The sequence below is a fragment of the Antrostomus carolinensis genome, unplaced genomic scaffold, assembly GCF_000700745.2.
Source record: "Antrostomus carolinensis isolate BGI_N321 unplaced genomic scaffold, ASM70074v2 scaffold35051, whole genome shotgun sequence".
Taxonomy (NCBI): Eukaryota; Metazoa; Chordata; class Aves; order Caprimulgiformes; family Caprimulgidae; genus Antrostomus; species Antrostomus carolinensis.
In genome coordinates, this window is record NW_010295601.1 from 47,071 (window position 1) to 61,253 (window position 14,183).

Below are 14,183 nucleotides of genomic sequence, written 5' to 3' on the forward strand. Positions count from 1 at the left end.
AGCAGGTCCAGCCCAAAGGTGGAAATCAGGTCCTGGGTGACTGGAAGGCAGAGAGGTGTGTGTAAGCATCCCTGGGCTGTGCCTGGTACATCTCTTTTTGCAAGTGAGTCATTGAATGGTGGTGAACCATAAATGCCCTGAGAGCAGCAGCAGAGGATGAAAGCTGACAGGAAAATAGAGAGCCCATAGGTGGGATGTGCAAGGCTGGGATTCCAGCAAGCGTGTTCCCTGTGCCTGGTGCCACCATGTCAACACTCATCAGGACAGGGAGGTTTCTTAAAAGAGCTCATCTGGATTGATTGTAGGAATGGAGAGGTCACTGGGTATGTCTAAAAACAGGATCCGGAGGACTCCTTGGTAATTGGTAAGCCTCCTCAATAGATTGCATGGCTACTCCTGTAGAGCTGTCCCACCTGTGGTCAGGATGGTTGCCCTACACAAATCTCATATGTTAGACATTAAATATCTGACAAAGCAAAATGATTCAGAGGGGAAAACTTCTCTGTACCATCTCCTTCCATTCTTGCAATAATCAAAGGATTTAGTATCGTAATGTTTTTCTTCCAGGTGTTGTCTATCTTGCCTCCACCTACTTACTCTCTACAAGGCTAGACAGCTAATTTGGAGAGGGACAGAAAAGAGAGGTGAAGAGTTAAGCAGATATTTAGCAAGCATTGATTGCTGCAGTCTCTCTGAAGTTTGATGATTTTTATCTCAGTACAAGGATTCTCCTCTTTGAAGAGCTTATTAAAAATACCTAAGGAACTGAGGAGTGGAGCTAAACATCTTGACCTGTCAGGAAAAGCAGAGAAACTCCCACCTACAGTCTACCATTGGTTTCAACTCCAACTGAAGTTCCTCTTTCAAATTAGCAGGATTTGGAGAAAGTACGTGGCACCGCCCAGCCCTCCTGCTGTAGGGGTGAGGTGTATATATCTCTATCTATATACCTCAGGTGATGGTAACCAGCCAGCCTCAGCTGGTGCTGGGACACACGCTCAGAAACTTCATACTGAGATTTTGGGGCATTTCTATAAAGCTGAGTCCTCTTCTGAGAGCTGCCTTTCCCTATCAGCCCTTCCTTTAGCCATTCAAGGGGACCATGGGGTCAGTGTCCTCCATGGTGTCACCTGTCAGAGGTCCTGAGAAAGAAGAGGAGATGCCAGCTTTTGAGAGTAAGTTGTAATTATTTATCCGTGGGTCTCTCATGATGTCTTTCATTATCTTCCTGGAAGGAGGAGGGAAAAGAAAGAAGGGAAAATGTCAGTAGTCATCACAGAAGTCTGTACAAAGAAGGAAATTTAAATTTCTGAACTATTTCTCTCAGTTGCTCAGAGAAGTATGAGCAAAAATGGAAATGAGCAGACTTGGGCTACCCTGGAATTTCCCTCTCCTCCGGTTTATTAGGATAAACCAGTCAGCTATTTTTCTGCAGCTTTTGCTTAGCTCTGAAAAATGTTAGCGCTCGGTTCGTTTTGTGCAGATAGGAAGATTAATGCAGTTACAAATTGTGCACTGCCCTGGGCTTTGACCTCCAAGGTCTCTACCAAAGCCACGAGCCTGGGTCCTGCTGCCACAGGGCACGATGAGGAGGGACGCTGGGTTTTGGCTGGCTGGGCATCATCTTCATTAGCAGCCCTCCTGCTTTCTTCCTCCCACAGCTGGGAATTTCCAGGTAGCTGCAATGCCAGCTCCAAGAAGTGATGCTAGCATGCTTTAAAGGAATGCTGGGTCAAAAGCCACAGCTGGGGTGTGGAGGAGGAGAAAAAAAGTCATGCAGAGCTAGGGGGGAAAATGCAACCATATCCTCCAGACTCACCTTGCTGGGTGGTGGTCAGCACGTAGGCTGTTCTGGACCTTCAGCAACAGAAACATTTTCATCTCTGTCTCCAGCTCGTTGGTGGCCAGCAGGAGGTTGATGACATCCATGGGCGAGGGCTCATTATCTAGGAGGATTTCTGCTGCAGCCAGGCGACATGTTTTTTCATAGCTCTTCCTCTTCTCATGGAAAATCCTCCTCATTGCTCGTTTCACCTGATGCAAGAGAGCAATTAAAATGGTGCTGTTAGAGTGGTGACGTGCAAATAAATGGTGGCTCTGTTTGTCCCCCAATGGCTTGGCTTTGAATGGGAAGAGAAGCACTGAGCCTCCGCAGCTTCATTTCGTACCTTGCTGGAGATGTGCCAAGTGGGGAATCGCTTCAGGGCAGAAACAGCCGCTGTGGCGATGGTGGCAGGACCCTCCTCGGCATGATCCAGGAGGATGGGGATGGTTTCGGGGAGCACTGCATTTCCCAGGGCCAGCAGGTAAATGACCACCTCAGACTCCTCCTTGGCACCTCTGAGCCCTCCAAGGATGGTTTTCACCCCACGCTCCACCTCCTGCTCAGGGTTTACAGGAGGACAGAAGTGAAGGAAAATGAGGAGAGAGGCAGGAGACATCTTGGGCACCCCTGGAGGAGTGAGGGGGGCTGAAAAAGTCAAGCATGGGGGTTTGCAGAGGACCCACCTGCAGCCCACACAGCTTCTGCTGGCACAGCTTGCCAACCAGAGAGCCCACGGCAACTATTCCTGTCTCCCAGACCTCAGGGGCCAGCTGCTTCCCATCCAGTTTGTCCTGGGCATCAGGAAAAGGGTATTAGGAAATAGGAGAAAAAAGGGAAAAAGAAAGATGAAGAGTATGCTTTACTCAACTTTTATCTCAAAGTGTTTACCAAAAAAGTAAGGAAACCCTAGTTCGTACCTGCTTTGAAGGAGGTAATGCATGGTTTAATTGGATAAAATGCTGATTTTTTCATGGTGGCTTTTAATTAAGCCTTTATTATCTGTAATGCACCGATATAAAGCACTTTCTGCTGAGTGCTTTTCCTCTGAGGAGCATCTACTGCCATCACCAGTGTCCCATTAAAAGTACATAAAATAATCGCATAAGCAGGAAGATATATTTCTACAGAAATGTATTTTCCTTTTTCAGGAAAGCACATTTGCTGTTCCTTCCTGGATGAAATGGGGTGAGGATCCATCCTAGACTCAGGACCTGTCCCTGCTCACTGCAGGGGGGTTGGACTAGATGACCTTTATAGGTCCCTTCCAACCCAACCATTCTATGACCCTCAGGGAGGGAGAGAAATATCTCTACTTACTAACACCAGGCGCAGAAGCTCTCCTGAAGGCCGGGGAGAGAAAGCTGCTGCATAGAGAAAGTTTTCCAGCAGGGATTTGGGCCCCTTGCCAAAATCCAGGAAGTCTGAGAGCGCTGCCAAGGATGCCACTGACTGTGCAGCCACCGCTGCCTCCACTACAAAGGGGCTGTAGAGGAAAGAGGTCATCAGTGGCACGTCCTTTTAGAGCTGGAGAAGAAACAAGGTGCAGCCCTTCATCCCTCTTTCTCTTCTCCATGCTTTCCTCTTGCTTTAACTCTTGGGAGCTTCAGTTCATGGGTTAAAAAACCCGAGAACATTGGCTCTTGCTCTGTACTCACCCATGTCAAGGTATTCCTCTGCAGAGAGGAGCCTGACCCCAGCGCCCACACTGACAAGGGATGGATGCTGTGGCCGTGGGTGGATGGTCTGTAAATAACAGACCTCCAATGATATTTGCAGAAAGCCTTGTTGGACTATTTGTTCCTCTCCAAAGCCAGAAAAAGAACCCCACCAGGAAACCAAAGCCATGCAGTGTTTGTAGAGAATGGGCAGAACAATACATCTGCACCAGTCAGCACAGCTGTCTGGACCAGGTATGGTGTATGTGCCAGGACTCTACACACACAGAAAGCCAAATTTGGCAAGATAGTTCCTTTGAGTCTCACAGCATCTCCTCGGGTGCTGTCCTCAGCAGCTGCAGAACATCTCTCTTCTTTGCGCTGCGCAGCATCTGGATGAACCTCTGGAACTGCCACGTGGTCACCGCCTTCGAAGTGTCCATTTTGAGTCTCTGGCTGTCAAAAGCCTTCAGGTAAGCCCTCAGCTGCAAAGATGAGGTTTGTTAGGTGGGATTTAGCCTCTTTTGCTCCAGTTATTGTAGGATAACATTTAGACTTGGGGAAATATATAGGAGTGGGAGAGGCCCATGGGGGTCATGCAATTGCCGGCAGGCATCTACTGCAGCCTCCCAGCCCCACTGCTGAGGACTTGTGCTCAAGCCCGAACTCCCCAATTTGTGGTATGTGCCAGGAGAAGAGCAGGAAAAACTGAGAGCATCACCACTGCCTGAAAGTTACTGCAATTCCAGATTTCTTAAATGAAAATCCTGGAGGACTTGAAGAGGCAGAAATAATCTTGTCCTTGCCAGCCTGACCTGCAGTGGAAATATCTCCTGATCTCAGACCTGTGATGAGTTTAACCCAACTGCATGTGCCAGCTGTGCACGAGGTTACTTCCCCCATCACAAAAACACAGCCATGCCTGGGGGGACAGAGGGGTCCTTCCACCATGACTAGCAACATTAGACACTATTTGGGAGAGGTGACAGGTCAGGCTGCTGCTCTGCATCTCTCCCAGTGCTGTATCCTGCATCGACAGTGGTGACTAGCCCCTTCAAATGCACCACTGTGGTTTAACCCCAAATCCTTCTCCTGCCCATCCAGGTGCCCAGCTTAGGGGAGAGCATGTGGTGAGTTTTGGGGGTGGGTAGCATCACCAACCGATGGGCAGCGGGTGCAGGCTCTCCTGAAGGGCAGGCTGGCCATGTCCAGGGGCTGGGGTCGTCCCTCCCTGACAGCCAACACATCCTCGAGGGTTTGCCCAGCCACTTCTGCTGGGCCAGGCATAGGAGGAGTCACTAGCTGGAGCTGATGCCTGTGGAGGGAGAAGAAGCCATTGGGTAGCTCTTTTGTCATTTACACCCTCTGTGGCTCAGAGGCTGGTTGGGTTCATGCAGGTTTGGAGAATGAGGAGGTGTGGGGGGAAGCTGTCCAAAGGTGTCTGGTGTTCTCATGCCATGCCCAGCTGCTGCTCCCTGTCCTCCTTGCTGCCCACACCAGGTGGCAGGAGAGTGGGCAACCATTTAGCTCCAACAGATGCATGTTCATCCCATGCTGAGTGACCTGATTAATGCAGCAGAACGGGAGTATCACTCACCTTGAACTGATTTTGACACCGATGGTGGATCTCGAGGCTGGAGACAGCACATGGCTTTCCTCCACCAGCACTGACTGGAGGAGGTTGTCTTTCACCATGTACTGGCTTCTACTGGTGGGCTGCCATTCAACTCCAAAAATCTTGAAAAAGGAAAAGCAAGGAGAAAAAATGCAACCTTTTATCTCTTCTCCTCTCCCCAGGAGACCTTCCCTCTCTATTAGTAGCAAAAGCACTTTCCAGGCCACAAAGTCATCCGCTTCACTTGAAAAATGTAGGAAAGGAAAATCGAGAAGAGCCCAGCTTCTTCCCAGCTGTGGGCAAAGGCAGGACCAGGAATGCTCTCGCCCATGGCTGATGTGGGGAGATGAACTGGTGACGCCATGTGGAGTTTCTGTTTCATTACAAGATGATGTCACCCTGGCTCAGAAGGGTGACACACAGAAGAAAACAGCCGCAGAAGGAGCAGGGGATGCTCCTGCCGGGTGTGGATGATGCCTGGAGGCTGCAAACTGGAAATACCTGCCTCCCAAAGCATTGCCCTTCCTTCAGGTCCATTCGAAAGTTCTAACTTCATGGCTACCCCAACGCAGCTGCACGGTGTGGAAGGAGGCATGGTCCTCAGTGCCAAAACCCATCTCATCCTGACTAGCAGCAGCAAGGATGTTCTCCAAGTGAAAGAGAAAGCTAAGCAACAGCAAGTGCATGCCAAAAAATGCTCACTGTGCTTTCTCACTGTGCTGCACGGTGACCTTGGGAAGCTCTCTGGATTTTTTTCCTTCTGAAGGAAATGACGCACTTGCTGGACTTCACCTCTGCCTCATCTCCTGGTGCAGGGAGCACCGGTCACGCAGGGAGATGTTATCAGCGCAGCTGGGCTTGCACGTGGCAAGTCTTGGGGAAGGGGAAGAGCTGAACCATGTGCAAGTGGTGACTTTTGACAGCAAATGGCATCAGCAATAATAATATCACTATTTTAATAGGGAGTTTTTTATTCATAGGCTTTGCCTGTTACAGAGCTGGGTAGCATCGTTATTCTGCTGACATGGCTGTGGGTACAGGCAAGGTCCAGAGAGCTGCCCAAGTCCAGACATCAGGCCTGTGATATTTTAAAACCCCATCAGTTTTAATCCCAGCAGGTATAACTGCATTAAGACACACAGAGTTTCACCTATTTATGTCAGGGCTGAACATGGGCTACTGCTTCAAATGAAACAAGCAGCAGTCTTTGGTCCTGTCCCTTTTCAACTTAATCCCCAGTCTGATGAGTCTGAGGTCTAGAAAACATTTCTATATTTCCACCTTCCCAAGCAGTATTAGCTGGCAGGTCAGAAGTGCTAACAAGAATGGGGATGGGATGACCCAGGACATCTTTTCTGCTCCTACCCACCTTGAAACCATACTCTTCTCCTGAGGTTTGTTGGTGCATCCTGCTCTGGGTGTGGGTCTAAGAGCTAGAGTCCCATCCCAGGCTGGTGCAGAAGGTTGAAGCCAGCTGGGAGTGGGAGGCAAAGCCCACCTACAGGAAGATTTCTGGGGACAGCCCTGATGTACTTGACATAAGTTGAGCCCACCACCGTGAGAGCAATGGACTTGCTTTGTTTACGGAGGTGAATCCAGAATTTGGCTTTGTGCAGCTAAGGAGATCTTTTGTCTTCGTGATGGAATGGTTGGACACGGCGTATGTGACTTGGCAGCTCCCGGACACATCCTCCTGCAATGCAAATGCAAGTGACCATGGGTAAGGGTGATCAGCTTTAATTGAGCCTGCATAAAATGATCTGCGTAGAGGATAGACACAAAGGACAAACTAATAAATTAAAAATCAAAAAGCTAGGAACTGGGCTGTGTTTGGGGGTGTTGGATAGTTCCAAGTCCACCTAGGCAGGAAATTTGCTTTTGCAAAGTCAGGCTAACACCAGCAGCAGCACCTTTGTGCCTGCATTTTGGGTTTTGAGGTTACTTTTTGTTATTTGAAGGCTGCTCTAGCATCAGTTGAGCTCAGGAGGGAGGGATTTCCCTGCTGGACTGGGCAAAGTGAATCCCTCTTGGCAGAAATCCTTCTAGAGTTTTTTCTCTACTTTTCCTACTGTTCAGGGAAAGACAATGATTTTGTAACTGTGCTTGTTCCTGAAAATCATCTACAGGTTTGGTTTTTTTAATTAATGTTCACAGACCCTTTCTGTCTTTCCCATAGTCATCCTCGCTCATGCCCCAGAGGCAGCTGGAGCAACAGAACCCGTGATATTTACCCTGAATTTTGTCTCTGCTGAAGAGACTGGGGTTGCTATGCTTTGGGGCCGTCTCTCCTGCTGTGGCATGGTCCCTGGCTTGTGGGCAGGATCTGGCCCTGGCTCTGCACCTACCTCCACTGTGGTGCCAGCGTGGGGCTGGAGCTGGAGCAGACTGACAATGCCTCGCTTCAGGTTTGATATCAGGATACTTTCTGCTTCGTCCCCATAGAAGGCTTTGACCTGGGAGGGCAAGAGGTGGTGTCTCGCTGTGGGGATGGTGCTGGGGTCATCTCCCCTGCAAACTAAGCAACATCCTCTAGATACCTGAAGATTTTTCACAAGGAGGACCATATCCTTCAATAGCACGGGCTTTGTGGATGCATGCCCACAAAATTTCCCTTTTTCCCCAATCCCCTGGTTTTCCAAAGCTTAGAGGAGAAGGTCAGGAAGGAGCTTATATCCCATGGTTAGGACTGAAGCTCTTTTAACACAGGATCACAGAATCATAGAGTGGTATAGGTTGGAAGGGACCTTAAAGGTCATCCAGTTCTAACCCCTCTGCCCCAAGCAGGGACACCTGCCACTAGACCAGGTTGCTCAAAGCCTCATCCAGCCTGGCCTTGAACACTTCCAGGGAGGAGCGTCCACAACTTCTCTGGGCAACAACTAGATTCTGCAGCTCCAGCCGAGCCTGCAGCCCCTTTGGAGGATGGGGCTCCATCTAGGGTCATACTGGACCCCATGAGAGACCGTATATTCCTACATTTGCCACTCTGGTTCCGTGTGCTCTGATATGAAATTGGAGGGGCAACAGGAATTCGTACGGGTTTTCTAGCCAGGAAATTTTGGGATGTGGGCAAGAGTGCTCTGCAGAGGGCATGAGCAAGCCCAGGAGGTATCTGGCTGACCTTTCCACTGCTCCAGGAGATGAACACTGGTTGCTGGAGCTCTGCCTGTGCCTCCTGGCTCAGTGCAATCTCCACAGAAGGACCTCCAGCTCCATCCTGGCTGCTCTCCTCTTCTGGCTCATGTTGGGCTTTCAGGTTGTGGATCTATGACAGCAGAAGATGTCAGAAAGCAGTGACCAAGCACGTCTGCTCTATGGTTGCAGTGCATTTTACCTGCAGGTGATGGCCTCTTGGTCAAAGAGGTCTTTTTTTTCAGGTGGTTTGGGCTAGAAAGGGAAGGGGGTGATGAAAAACAGCATCACTACTACCAGGAGGAGTAGCTGGCTGCAATGGCTTTACCACCTCACGCACCTGCACCTGGAGCAGCTCTTCCCCTCCTCGGTCCCTCCAGAGCTGGTGCAGCTGGACCAATGCCTCAGCCCGCAGCCAGGCTCCCTGCAGGGATGGTGTGGACATGTGGTCCAGCTGGACATCCAGGGTGTAGCGGTACTGGTACAGGGTCCTGGGCTGGAAAGAAAGTGGCTGCAAGTCCCCTAAGGAAAGATGTAAATGTTGAAGATATGTGGTCGCAGACCTTGGTCCCTTGACTTGCCACAGCCAGCATCCTCCAGCCTGGAAGGGACCTGGACTTGCGTGGATTCTTGAGTCCTGCATCACTTTGCCCCCTGGAAATGTCATTTTTACGCCAAGCAGTAGGTAGAGCTGACATGTTCGGGGGAGAACACGGGAAGGTTTTCATGGGACATTACTTGTGCCTGAGGTTTGGATATTTGGGTGGTGTTGGGGTGACAGCTGATTCCTGCTATGCTGTGTTTCCAGTCTTGCCTTAGAAATGAGAGTCAGAATGGGCTCCCTCCTGGGGACTTCAGGGCTTTTCAAAATTGCCAGAGAAACACACTTTAATCATGAAGTAAAACTTCCTCAGCGTGCCCATGGACAGGAGGGATAGCTCAAAGTGTCTTTTCAGCATTGTGCATTAACCAGGGGCAACACTAACATTTTTATTTAGGGAATAGAGAGACCATATTCTTCCTATTGTGTATTTCCCACCAGAACTGCTAACTTTTAATTAAATCACTAATTTTGTGATAGGGCAAAATGAATTTGGTGTGGCAGCATTAGATCAAAATTCCTCTTTGCTTTAATCTTATTTATCTAGAATTACTTGCAGACCCTTCTCTTGTTCACATACAAATATGACTTGAGGGGGGAGGGTTGCCTTTGCTGTGACAGAACCAGTCTAATCTATTTTCTAAAGTAATTTGAAATTCTCCTGAAAATCTGATGCACTTGCTGGGCTTGTGAAATGTTTTATAGTTTTGCTGCTGCTCTTATAATAATAAATGAAAGGAATTGATGGAAATCCAGCTCACTCCTTGGGGGTTTCCTCTGTGATTCAGACTGAAGAGTTTCTAAATTCCTGCATCGTGTGCAGTTTAAAAAGCACTGTCTCTCTGGTTTTCCTCACCCCCAGGGAGGACTTAGAATCATGGAATGGTCTGGATTGGATGGGACCTTAAAGATCATCCAGTTCCAACCCCCCCTGCCATGAGCAGGGACACCTTCCACTAGACCAGGTTGCTCAAAGCCTCATCCCGTCGGGCTTTGAACACTTCCAGGGAGGAGCATCCACAGCTTCTCTGGACAACTTCTCTGGACTTCCACAGTCCCAAAAAATTTCCCTGCCCTGGGAGATGCTTTTCCCACCCCGGTCAGAAGTGTACTATGGTGAGCCCCAGGAGGCTCTTTGTGTGCTGGGACGAGCATCCTACCTCTCAGGGTGTCCAGACCCCATCGTGTCCCCGGACCCAAATCAGCCCGAAGTCTCTTACCTTTTGCTGTGCTCACAAAGGAAAAGCAAAGCAGGCAAACGCATCCCAAAACTGCCTGCGGATTCATGGTGGGCTCCCGGAGCTGGGCGGGAGAGGGGGAAGGAAGGGGGTGGGAGAAGGACTATTCAACAAAAGTGGGCAAGATTTGCAGCGTCAGGCAATGGGGCCCGACCTTCTCCCTATCCCCGCCTTACACTCCCAAGGAAAAGCAAATAATTAAACTTGTGCACCAACCCCCAGCAGCCATGGAGGGTTTGGAAATCAGCTGAGGTTTGCCAAAGACCAGTGTGTGTGGGGGGAAACTGCAAATAAAGAACTGCCAGAAGTATTGCAGGGGGGAGGAGAAATTGCCAATTTGCCTTGCTATGAGAGGGGGATGCTCAGAAAGCTGCTCTGTCCCTTGGTGAACCATCTCCCCCCATCAGAAGGGAGAGGGGAAGAAGTGGTGGCTTTTAAAAGAAAAGACCCAGAAGGAGGAAGGGGGAAAACTGCTGTTTCATCCTTTTAGTTAGAGACTGGGATTTGCAGCCCAGAGGCTCAAGTTACTTAAAGGGCCAGGCTGGAGGGGGATGGGGAGAGCCCACCCGTGGATCGGACCGTGAACATGGTTACCCTCAAAAACAGCGTGGGAAAGGGTTTAGGGGATGGGTGTTTTACTGGTCATGCTCCACACAGCCTGTTAACCCCTTGGCCCACCATCCACACATTGTTTTTGCCATGGCTGAACTTTCTGATTGCTGAATTTAATTGGTTCCTAAAGGCACTATAGGCTGCGAATGGCCAAAGTCCCTATGAGGTGGTGATGGAGCAGCTTAGGGTCCTGTGAAGACTTTTTTTGCAGCTTAGGGTCCTGTGAAGACTTTTTGCCAAAAAGAGTGGGCGAGTGGGGATGCATGGACCTGGGAAACTTCTGCTCTCTGTATACTAAGAGAGCAAAGCACACTGGGGATAGGTTGAAGTCCTGCTTAACACAGAAAGCTTTAGCATTTTAGCCAGAATGGGGAAAAATGAAATATTTCAAAGATCAAAGTGGCCATGGAGGGTCTAAGTCCCAAAAATAAGGTCCCATAGGGCTTACTGGTTACAGCTAAACACACTACCTGGAGGGGAAAGGCAAGAGATACAGCTCGTAAAAAGACCCTGCTGATAAAGAGGCCTTAAACTGGAACTGAACTTTGTCAGATTTGCTTATTTAGACTTGGCTGCTGAGTCCTTCCAGGACTGGGGTGTGGGAAGCCGATGAGTTGCAACCTGCTTCCCTGTAGGCAGCTCTGGACTGCCGATTCCTATCTGCTGGGAAGATTGATAGGCGAAAACATGTGATAGTCACTGGGCAGAGTTTTCCCAGTGGTCCCAAGGAAGGGAGTATATCCACCGCCCCACACCCAAATCCCTGTAGGAGGAAACCTTCACCCCCAGCCTGTGCTACCAGGGATGAGATGCTGAGCTCCCACTCGAACTCTGCGTGAGAGGTGTCTTGCTCTCATTTCTTGATCTCCTCTGTTATAATCTCATCCTCATGACAAGATAGCAACGGGCGGGGAAAGTCACCACGGATGGGATTTATCGCTGGGTTCCTAAATCACATCTCTAGACTAAACCAACCATCCCAGATCCTTCTAAAGGCAGCAGAAAGAGAGAGGTGTCTTTGGAGGATGCTACGTGCCGCTTATCTTGGACACTGCCTTACAGTGACGTTAATTTCCCTCTGATGGTATTTAACTCCATCAATTATGTAGGAAATTTAATACCTTGCTCAGACTTTGATGTGTAACTTTGAAATGAATCCTGCTTTCTGGCTTTGGCAGTCACTGCGAGAGTTCTCTGCCTGGAGAGGAACCTCTCCTGGGTTTGTTAGTGCAGGAGGGGAGGCTGGGATGCTCAGTGAGTTTCAGTGCCCATTTTCACCTGGTTTCTCTTTCTCCAGACCTGGTTCTTGCTTCTGTCTGTGGAAGAATCTGTGAAAGAGTAAAGCAGAAGAAATCAGATGATTTATATTTTTGGTGCTGCTCATGAGAATGAAGGGCAGATGGCTTCGCCTGTTGCTCAGTGTTGCTGTTTGTCCACTCTTTAGTGACTATCCGAAACCGTGACTGTGGGTTTGGGTGAAGACACTGCTGCCCTGTTACACAGCATTGCTGCCCTGTTACCCTTACCCCCGCCTTTCATCCACGCATTGCTCAAGTGATGGGATAAACATCACTGAGCTTTGACTACATCCCACGGCTGAACCAAAAGAAGGGGAAATAAAGCGTTTGTGCAAGATTAATTTCACCAGCTATCTCTTTCCACACACTGGTTCTTTCTCCATATGTGGGGGAGCCCTGGATTGTAGAGTCCCCAGCCCCTTGCTTGGTTTCCTGGACCAGCTCTGCAGGTATCTGCTGGGCTGGTCAGTGCTGATCCCCAGAGCTGAGACCCCCTGTGCTCCCCAATCTCTGCCCTCACTGCCTGTAGCTGTGGTCTCCAACAACCTCAGAACGATGCTTTTTTCAGTAAGAAGAGGGCAAAGTGGAAACAGAAAGAAGCATGTTTCCACTGTTGCATTAAAAGTGTTGATAGCAGTGTCACAAGCTGATCCGCTTTTCTGGGCCTTCACTTTTAATTTCCACTCACTTCAAATTTAACCAACTTTTATAAGGCCTCCAATTTGCTAAGCATTCTTTCCAAACCCATCTGGGGCTGTCGTGCTCTTGGAAAGATGCCTTATGAAACTTTGCAAACCTACAGACAGATGGTCTTAAAGATGTCACTGCTGAAATTCTGGGTGTTCTTCCAGCCCCTCATGTATCATCCAAGGGAAATGTGATCTCCTGTTTCCATCTGGGCAGAGCCTGCCAGTGCAAAACCTCTTTGAATAAACTAAGTTAACATAGTGTGGTCAAGGATCCCTCTTTGTCGGTTCACTTTCTTATTTGGACACTGGGCTGCTCTCTAATTCTAGTTTCCCTTGGAAATGACCTAGTGGCAAGCTTTATGGACAGAATTGGGATGCCAAGCCTCTCACCCTGGTCCCCAGCCCTCGTGCCAGTCCCAGTGGTCCTCACGCTGCTGGGAGGCTGAGAGCAACCACTGCCGAATCACTATGGGGTGTCCAGCTGCAGAACCTGATGCGGCAGCTCTGAAACCTGTTGGCAGGAGAGTGGAGCAGAGAGGGTCAGCGTCACCTCGCTGGGTCACCATGCCCTAGGGTCAGAGAGGCGCACGGGGACCTGGCCACTCAGGAGTGATGTCAGGGTGGACTTTGACAAAGGATGGTCAACCTGCCCCATGGCTGAACTTGCCCAGATGAAAGTGGGATGGAGGCAATGGGGACTGTTGCATCAAAGTCTATTGATGACAAGCCCTAACCCATGGGTGTTTGCAGAGTATTTTTGGGTGCAGATTCTCATAAAAAACCTCTAGTGGAAATGAGACCCCAACAATCCTTACCCAGGGAATACCAGTACCAGTGGCCAGTGTCTAGGCTTGGAGGCTACTGAACTGAGGTCTGAACTGGGGTGGTCACTGCACCCTCTCAGTGATTTCCCAGCACAGATCTTAGCTGGCTGGAGAGTTTCCAGCTCTCTTTCCAGTATCTGATCACCCTGGGCTGGATGGAAGGGTGGAAGGGAAGACTTCCTAAGGGCTCTGTTCTTTTCCCATTTCTTGCTTGGTGATCTTTAGTTACACATCCACTCCAGCCTCTTATTATTCAGAAATTTTTAGGAAAGACCTGGAACCAAGTAGAAAACAAACGGCTAATAAAATACGCAGATAGCCGGTATGGAGGGGGAAGTAGGAGATAACAAAGAGTACATAACAGGCCCTGGGCATAAATCTTCTGAGGGTGACTCTGTGGAAAAGAGCAAAGGATGCAGGCTGCACCTCCCAGAGCAGGGGAAGAGTCATCCTCCCGAGGGACACTGTGGCTGCTGCTAACCAGGACATCCCACAACAGGTACCCTAAGCAGTGAGGATGATTCACTGTGGAGCAAACTGCCGAGGGAATCAGGGGATGCTCCATCCCTTGGTAACCTCAAAGCCAGAAGGATGGGTTTGCTGGAAGACATTCAGCAACTCCAGGATAACCAGGCAAAATTCTTCAGCTCTGCTAAACACAGCAGATAATAACCTATAGCAGCTTTACACACCA

General features: G+C 49.4%; 1 protein-coding gene across 1 annotated transcript in view; it reads right to left on the bottom strand.

The window, feature by feature from the left end:
• LOC104532759 (microsomal triglyceride transfer protein) overlaps positions 1–10,115 on the bottom strand; it is a 12,199-nt gene extending 2,084 nt beyond the window's left edge. Inside the window, exons 1-14 of the mRNA XM_010178034.1 lie at positions 10,049–10,115; positions 8,568–8,749; positions 8,217–8,360; positions 7,441–7,548; positions 6,672–6,788; positions 5,078–5,217; positions 4,642–4,795; positions 3,808–3,965; positions 3,143–3,308; positions 2,509–2,616; positions 2,169–2,381; positions 1,820–2,034; positions 1,131–1,228; positions 1–40 (exon numbers count right to left, since the gene is read on the bottom strand). The exon at positions 1–40 is cut by the window's left edge and continues 73 nt beyond it. Of these exons, the coding sequence (XP_010176336.1) occupies positions 1–40; positions 1,131–1,228; positions 1,820–2,034; positions 2,169–2,381; positions 2,509–2,616; positions 3,143–3,308; positions 3,808–3,965; positions 4,642–4,795; positions 5,078–5,217; positions 6,672–6,788; positions 7,441–7,548; positions 8,217–8,360; positions 8,568–8,749; positions 10,049–10,115 (1,910 nt within the window). The remainder of the gene's footprint in view (positions 41–1,130; positions 1,229–1,819; positions 2,035–2,168; positions 2,382–2,508; positions 2,617–3,142; positions 3,309–3,807; positions 3,966–4,641; positions 4,796–5,077; positions 5,218–6,671; positions 6,789–7,440; positions 7,549–8,216; positions 8,361–8,567; positions 8,750–10,048) is intronic.
• Between the last annotated feature and the right edge of the window lie 4,068 nt (positions 10,116–14,183).